At 42.3% G+C, this 8,373-nt stretch overlaps 1 protein-coding gene across 26 annotated transcripts; it reads right to left on the bottom strand.

Annotated features, from left to right (window-relative positions):
* Positions 1-1,577: 1,577 nt before the first annotated feature.
* LOC123053207 (uncharacterized) lies at positions 1,578-6,743 on the bottom strand. 26 transcript variants are annotated; one of them, XM_044476647.1, is made up of 9 exons: positions 6,101-6,743; positions 5,871-6,013; positions 5,375-5,446; positions 5,161-5,216; positions 4,194-4,238; positions 3,937-4,015; positions 3,172-3,522; positions 2,921-2,980; positions 1,641-1,995 (listed from the first exon to the last, which is right to left on the bottom strand). In XM_044476647.1, the coding sequence occupies exons 3-8, from the start codon at positions 5,402-5,404 to the stop codon at positions 2,948-2,950; spliced, it is 594 nt and encodes a 197-aa protein (XP_044332582.1). In that variant the 5' UTR covers positions 5,405-5,446; positions 5,871-6,013; positions 6,101-6,743; the 3' UTR covers positions 1,641-1,995; positions 2,921-2,947. The 26 variants fall into 26 exon arrangements, 7 of the variants coding, with proteins under 7 accessions (XP_044332582.1, XP_044332578.1, XP_044332581.1 ...); XR_006425465.1 differs by having other exon boundaries at positions 2,921-3,522; XM_044476643.1 differs by lacking the exon at positions 2,921-2,980.
* Positions 6,744-8,373: the final 1,630 nt, after the last annotated feature.

An 8,373-nucleotide genomic window follows, 5' to 3' on the forward strand; every position in this document is an offset into this window, starting at 1 on the left:
CACTACGAAATAGTAGTCCTATAGCTCACCGTACAGAGTTCAAACTTATCGGAAAACAACTACAGACCACACTTGCACAATGCACCATGTCGTTGGATGACGGTATACACATGTAAAGTAGAGCGTATCTCAGATGGTTAAATTCTTTCTGGCGGACTAGTCCTTCAAGGTTTAAGTCATAGACTTTGCATTTAGTGCGGTCATTTGTTGGATTTATCTCAGAATTTCTGGCGTTGCGCCTTACTAGGACTATAAAGGTGCCTACTAGTAGTATAAACACAGGGTGTGCGGTCATAAAAAATATGGGTATGTCGTGTATGTGAGCATCTACAATTGCACCGAGTTTTTAAATAAATGATGCTTTTATTGACTTAAAATGTACTCCCTCCGTCTTAAAATAAGTGATTCGAGTTTATACTAACTTTGTACTAAAGTTAGTACAAAGTTGAATCACTTATTTTGGGACGGAGGGAGTATTCCGTCTCATAATATAAGACATCTTAGAGATTGTAAAAATGTCTTATATTATAGGATGGGGAGAGTAGCATCAATCAGATACAATTCGCAATTACAGTGAGTTAAAAAAGGAAAATTGATGATGGTATACGCGCAGCTCTGAACTGTATTTTGTCCAAATTTAAAAGGACACGCCGTGCTTGGTGCGGCACATCGGCAGCAAACCTCCAGTGATTCGTTCGACCCTGTAGAGACCACAATATATAAATTCAGTAGCCATTCGCTGCTCCCATACTTACCGGCGTCTGTCAGTTTCATTTTAGGTGTTGTTCCCTTTCATCCCAAGGCATCGAGACAAAGGGTCGGCATCTCAACCCCACGGTGACCAAACCCTATCTCTTCCGCACCGGCCTGCATTATTAGTCCTGGGCCCATTTGCCAGAATCTCATCGAGAGATGCACCCCAAGCGAGTCATCGTGTTCTCCCTGTCGACATGTTGGAACGACTATCTGCTCCTCTCTTTGTCTACCTTTCGCTCGTCATAGCTCATCGATATCTCGCCGATGGAATCGCCACCTTTTCCTAAGAAAATACGACTATTCGCCGCCTGTCTATTTTATAACTAGGTTGGAATTGCGGCTTGCCGCACTGCCGGGTATAGTTATATCCAATATGGTAATACAGTCATTGAAACATTGCAGGCTATCCAATGAAGCAATTGCAGGTATGAATTGCGGCTTTGCCGCACCTCTATGGGTGATGTCATATCCTATCCGCTAACAACATAATTGAACACGATTGAAAGCAAAGCATAAATAAGCAACAATCTAATAAACGTTTAAACCAGAATGACAACACAAAGCAATGCATGACAACTTCCATAATCCTCTTTGTTGGAAGGATAAAATAGGACCATGAATACATTCCGCGGGTCAAAGGATCATTCACAAGTAATTTACACAGAAAAAAAGCAAGGACTAAATGGCGCATCAGGGCAGAACAACACAAAAGTATCCAACCCAGTAAAGCATGACTTATATTCCAAAGGTCGGCATGCAAGTGGTGCATTCTTAATAGGAAATGAAACATGTGATACTACCAAAAGGGTGAAGTTTCAGTATGTTACCAAAAGAAACCCATGATTAATCATTCATTTACAATTATCTCCAGATGATGAGTCACAGGAATAAGAACATCATAGATACACATTATTCAGTTCTCATTCATAATCGCGTCCATTAGAAATACACAACAAACTAAAATTTTCCATCAAAAGGAACTGCATAACATTGCAGACGATGGGCTTTGACGCTGTATAATTCAATTTGCTTCCTTATTATGATACAGATCACCAAAATATACACACTGGGACTCTTCTAAGATATCATAGCTACACAGATGACCAAAATTAAAAGATATCATGCATACACATAATTCAGTCCTCATCCATAATCTCTCCAATCCATGCATCCTCCAAGTAATGAGAAGGAACCAAGTAGCTTATGACACAGGTTGAGTTTAAAAAGGATCTCTCCAATCTTGCAGCAAAATAGAAGTTCATATCATTATGACACCAAAGAGAAAGAGAGACTAAAATAACAGGCTTAAGATATAACAATATATTTTCATAGAACTAACAAACCAGAGAGAAAGAGCTAACTTATTTACAATGCAGTGATAGTTTTATCCAACTCGGTAGGACACACTTCATATTCGATAGGTTCATAGGAAAGTTGAAGTTAGTTGGTGTGTGTAAGGAAAGTGCATCATGACATAGGAAAATATGTAAATTAGCTCGCACCACTCTTTGCCCTGGAGTAGCACATGTGTTGTTTATTTGACAGACATACTTAAGAAGATAGACCTGATGTGGAGACGGAAGATGTCAAATTCATTTGCATAACACTACTGGTATTTAGAGTACTCCTTTTACTATACACAGGGTAATGTACTTCCAGCACAGTGAATGTATTTAATGCCGCAAATTCAATCACTATGTGACGTTCTAGGAATTGGTATTTTTTGGCATATCCAGTTGGGTTTCTAGATTTCCTGGTACAATTGTGGCTCTTTGTAACCAACCATACAAAGTGTCGGTATGAATTCTATTTCAGGGAGAAGTAGCAAGTACTAACCACAAGACTCAGGCTAAAGTGATATCATGCATTGTGTGGATCAGAACTATGGTTGTGGATCATACTACATCTATCTGACTCATCAAAGTTATCTTTTAACTCATGGTGCATGTAGATTGAACATTTTCTTACCAAGCATATGAATTTATTCCCTTGAGAAAACAATACCATCCGACGCAACTCACACTAAGATGCAAGAACACTATATGTAGACAATCACCCAAAACTCATCTCTCACATTGATTTTTCAAATACATCAGACAAAGAAATAAGAAATTTCTTGCATGGAGCAAAGGACACGGGTGCCCAACAAAATAAACACGCTTACCATATGATCGCATACCGAACAGAAAATCTACGCCCATCTCAGTGTGTTCATTAGAAGAACCTGTAAATCAATCCAAACTCTACATATTTCACCTCACTAATGCTTATGCCCATCAAATTAACCTACTGTTATTACTAATCATGTATGGCAAATCTCACAATGGACCAGATAAAACATCCAGTGGCTATTGAGGGAGATGCACACAACAGAGATAGAGAGAGAGGTTGAAAGCATGGCCACGCGAGGAGCACCTGCATGACAGGGAGGCAGACGAGTCCGATGGGGGTGAGGCACTGGAGAAGATGCAGCAGCGGCAGAGGAGGCAAAGCTCGCGTCAGGGGTGTGGGGGCAGAGGCGGAGGTTGGCAGCGACAATGACTCGTCTTCCTCGCCATCTGGGCGTCTGCGCTGTCCAGTCGTGGATCTCCACACCCACCGGTACCGGCTGCCCCTCCATGACTTGAGCAAAGGAGGACCGATAGTGATTCCCAGGGGAGGCATAGGTTTAAACAGAACATGATGCTGTCCAGTCGTGGATCTCCTCACCCACCGGTACCGGCTGCCCCTCCATGACTTCAGCAAGGGAGGACCGGTGGTGATTCCCTGGGGAGGCATAGGTTTAAACAGAACATGATGTTCCTTGCATATAAATTAGTAGTGATTTAAAAACTGCAGATTAAAGTTTGAAATTAAATAAAATGCCAAAAATATAGACGCGTATTTATGAATCTTAGTTATTTGATTGGGAAGAACAGACATGGGGACAAATGACATTCGTATCAAGCTTAATAACAAACGACACTATTTCCTATATTTGTTCGTCAGAGATATATGTATTCAAATCAAAATGTGTAAAAGAGGTGAACTGGCAAAAAAAATTAGCATACATAAAAAAACCGTCTGTCAAGAATAAAATTGATTGCTCCTTGCCCGATTGCGACATATGAATATCAACTATTAGTAGGAAAGAGGTTAAGCGGTCAGAAGTCCAGGCTACTTGTGTTTACTCATACTCACATGATGGCTCTGAAGCTTTGGTAGTTTTGTGTAGTTACTAAAAGGCTGGAAGCTACAACTTCTAGGATATGAATGGTACCTGCATGGAAATATGCACACAGTAAACCAAGTGATGAAATCAAGCTCTATCTCATGCTGATTATACTAATAAAAATTAATAATCTACTGAACTTGCTTGAGCTTGTGTTTGGAATAGCATCAATGGTTTACTATGCCTAGGCTACAAAGAAATGCATGTAGAAATGCTAGAAACTTACTGAGAACAAAAAAGTGATGTACACACTGGATTTTGACCAAGTGACCTGGTAAGTGTAAGACCAAGCTATTATTTTGATGGTACACTATTATTCTAAGTATCTATTTTGAAACACACTATCATCAACCTACATGCTATCTTTTTGTAATACATGTTAAATTTATTAACATATGACCAAGGGCATTATTAAGGCTCCTTGCAGCAAATGAGACCATGTATGATCTGTAATATGCCATAACAGCCAGAACATGATCGATTTGAAAGACATAATAATCCTTCAGGGGAAAGACATCATATTTTTTCAAAATAAACTCTTGCATGATCTCTTGAGGGGAAAGACTGTCTTGAGTACTAACCATAGCCATGCTAAGAGGGCCATCTATTTAACAAAACCAACAATATTCCGGGAAACACACTAACTTTCCATGCCTTGTGATTTAAGCTGATAGGGTGTGCTCCTGATGTTGCATAGTTGCAATAGTAGTTAGTTTGCAGGCCTAATATAAAGTTATTACCAAGAAATACAAAATTAACTCTAGAAACTATGTTTTAAGATTACTGCCTAATAATGCTCTGGATCTAGAAGGATAAATATTAAGTGTAGGAAAAAGAAGTATCCTATACTTTCCAAGTGAGCAATATACAGAGCTCCTCACACAATGAGTGTACTTCTATTGGTATATAGGTAGGTCTGGTTTAGCATATTTATATATATGTAACATATGGGGAAATAATGAGAGTCTAAACACCACAGGAAGTGCAGCCCCAGAATGATAAGATTTCACATTAGTATACTGCACTGCTGCCTATTTTGGGCTAACATTGCATAGCCATATCAATGCTGCATACATGATAAAACGAAGTGTTTAAGAATTATACCGCAGTTAACTTCTTGTGCATACAGAGTAAACTTCACCTAATAAATATCAAAGCTTTATATCAATGCTAGAGCAAGGAATTAAAGATACCAGCGGTGCAGCACACAGCTGCAATTTGTTAGCAACCCAACAAACAAGAACTTCACCTAATAAACATCAAAGCTTTATATCAAAACAAATTGGTTTGGAGTTAGATATAAGTGCATACCAAATATCCGCTGAGATTCATCATGGACGAATGTAAAGTAAATATACATCATAGTGGTGAACATACATGACGGTGTAGCACAAGATGGTGAAATACCTGGTCGAGCTCCTTTTCTTTGATATCCATTGGTCTAATCTTTACGGTTTACACACACTTGACTCCTGCAACCTGGAGAGATTAGTTTACAAATAAAGAGGTGAATAAGGTCGTTTCCGGAGGTGTGCGTGAACCAATAACTCAAAAGAAAGCTCCGGACAAACAACAATTTGTATATCCACCTAGACAATCTTGACAATTATCAAGTATGCTTATAATATATCTACAACAGTGAGGAATCACCATGCCATCAAATATTACTATCTTTAAAGAACAACTTCTTAGTGAAGCTCCAAATAAAAATATACCATAGTAGTTTGGAGATAATACACAGTGGAATGTTTTGTCCATTGTTGCCACTATTTTCTAAGTATCAAATGCTTTCACTTATTTCCTATATTGCCGTGATCTAAGCTAATAGACTCGTATACAAAACGAACGACTGATATTTTAGCTTCTAAAGAAAATTCAGTGATCATAAGCTACTGAAACTTACATCTGAATGGCACTTGATCCATGGCATTTGTCTGCTGCAGCAACACCATTTTAGCACCAGCGACAACAAGTTCTCACCACGGGTGGATGGATAAATTTCCTACCATACTACGTCACAAAAAGGAGATCAACAGAGAAAGACCCCTGCAGGTTGAGCAACCAACAGTGAGATCCAGTGCCGTCACATCAGGGGGAATCAACACATTTAGAGGGCAGAGCATGAAGGCGCACTTTCTCCTTCCCATGTCTATCTCCATCCCTTTGCCTCCCTCTCTTCCTCCCAGCTCTCACCGGCAACAACACAACGACGATGGATCTCGGGGTAGGGATTGGAGTAGAAGGCTAATGAATCCGCTAGCCGGGGTTGACGAGGGCTGGCCGCATTACCTGGGTCAGAGGAGGGAGGCGAAGAAGACGGCGAGGAAGAAAAGGGAGCCGCAACAGCGTCTGCAACAAGCCACCGCCTCCGCTCCTCACGGTCTCACCCAACTCCTCCGGTGAAGGGAGAGCGCCAGCCGGCATCTCGAGGGGAGGTGCGACGGGGACGGGGGACGGAGCGGCGGCCTGAGTTCGACGCCGGGGAGGAGCAGAGGTCGCGCGGCGGTCGGGTGCGCCGCCAGGAAGGGGAGCGGGGAGGAGGACGAGTGGGAGAGGGCGGCGGCTAGGGTTCCCGCGAGGGAGGAATGGGAGCAGGGAGAAGGACGAGTGGGAGAGGGCCAGCCGGCGGCTCGAGGGGAGGTGCGACGGGGACGGGGGACGGAGCGGCGGCCTGAGTTCGAAGCCGGGGAGGAGCAGAGGTCGCGCGGCGGCGGCGGCGGCTGGCCGAATGCCACGGGAGGAGAGGCGACAGAGAAGTGGGGAAAGGAGAGGGAGGCGGCTAGGGTTCAACATTCTGCCTTTTATAAGTCTGCGTGAGAAACGACGATAATGCCCTCGGCGGGGCATGGGAATTACAGGCGGTGGCACGAACTGGAGCGCAAGCGGTGTTTGCTATTGATCCAACGGCCAGGACCTCCCCATCTCGCGATCCAACGGCCAGGATCTCCCCATCTCGCGATCCAACGGCCAGGACCTCCCCATCTCGCGATCCAACGGCCAAGATCTCCCCATCTCGCGATCCAACGGCTGAAAATCCAAACGCACGGGGAGGCTCCATTTTGATCCAGACTCTAACAATGGGATTACGGTACAGTTGATAGATCATACTCCAGTACTTTGCTGCAACTTACCAGCTTTGCGTAACTAGTTTGCGCGCCTACACTCATACGTACTCCTACATACTTAGTTAATTAATACTCCTCTCAAACAAATTAGTATATATTCAGCTACCATGGTTGGTCAGGTTCAGTGAGTCCCAAGGGCAGGACAGGAACTATAATACTGCAGTACTAATGGAGGTTTCAAAAGGAAATGTGGACATCTGACGGAATAATCTGCTGCACTGCATAATTAAGCTTATCTAGGACATTTCGTCGTGGGGAAGGCATCAATCTGGACAGTGAACGAGAGCAACAGCCAACAGGCACAGGGCGACAGGCCATGACGAATAGATTGGACCGATCAAAGCTCTTGTACCGTTGCACAACGCATGAATAAACCAAAAGCAGATAGCCAGATCGCGGGATGCAATGTCACGGACTCACGGTCAGTGTGACCAATAATTCGCTCCACTTCGATTGTCTTTTACTTCTTTGAGAAACTCCACTTGGATTCTTTTGTCCTCCACCATTCTGCGTGCGTAGTGTTTGCCGGTGCTCTAGCCTACTAGTATGCGATGGGCACACGGATTTTCGGTAGGTGTCCCATGAATTAATCAAAGTCAAACTGAACGCGAGGATATTTTTTTCATTTTTTAGTTCATGCGAGGATAATTTATGAAATGGCGTGGCTGGTTTGCGTTTGTACTGTGTTAAAAAAACACGTATAGCAGTGTGTTGTAACAGGAGAAAAACTAACATGTTCATTAAAACGTCAATCAGCTCAATATGACAACATCTAAACGGTGCCACCCGATGAGAAATAAATAATTCGGTGGAGACCTTACGCAAGTCTTCGGCAGATTTTTTCCCATCCGCCGGCAAGCCGCACACCGAGGTCTAGAAAAATGCATATCAGTACAAACCAATCAATTACTGTGCTCACTTTTTCTCTTAAAAAGTTGAATTAATAATGCATTTTCTTTAAGGATCAATTTGGCAACCTATTCATTTCTTTTAGGATTTTTTGAGCTGCAACCTTTTGTGGACACCCAGTCTTCTTTTTTGGGTACATAAATCCTCTTTGATGGTCGTATATGTATGCGGGGCTTTCACACAGAATTGTTAAGATTATTTCTTTGTTTCTGTAGGGTAAACATGACCCTTACCTCATCCTTCTCGTTTTGTTGGTGCATTGGCTTTTGATTCTTGCATTTCACCAAGGTATATAAGTTGATAGAATTTTATGTAAAGCGACTCAGAATATCCATCGAGAGAGATAAAATAGGAATTGTTGGCCAATTTCTC

The sequence above is a fragment of the Triticum aestivum genome, chromosome 2D, assembly GCF_018294505.1.
Source record: "Triticum aestivum cultivar Chinese Spring chromosome 2D, IWGSC CS RefSeq v2.1, whole genome shotgun sequence".
Classification (NCBI taxonomy): Eukaryota; Viridiplantae; Streptophyta; class Magnoliopsida; order Poales; family Poaceae; genus Triticum; species Triticum aestivum.

What these genes read in the sequence shown, in the direction of transcription:
- LOC123053207 (XM_044476642.1), bottom strand. Translation starts at nt 5,404, where the DNA reads ATGGATATCAAAGAAAAGGAGCTCGACCAG. An exon ending in ACATCACTTTTTTGTTCTCA is followed by an intron (nt 4,016 to 4,193) that starts GTAAGTTTCTAG and finishes ATTTCCATGCAG; the next exon opens with GTACCATTCATATCCTAGAA. An exon ending in CAAAGCTTCAGAGCCATCAT is followed by an intron (nt 3,523 to 3,936) that starts GTGAGTATGAGT and finishes ATGCCTCCCCAG; the next exon opens with GGAATCACCACCGGTCCTCC.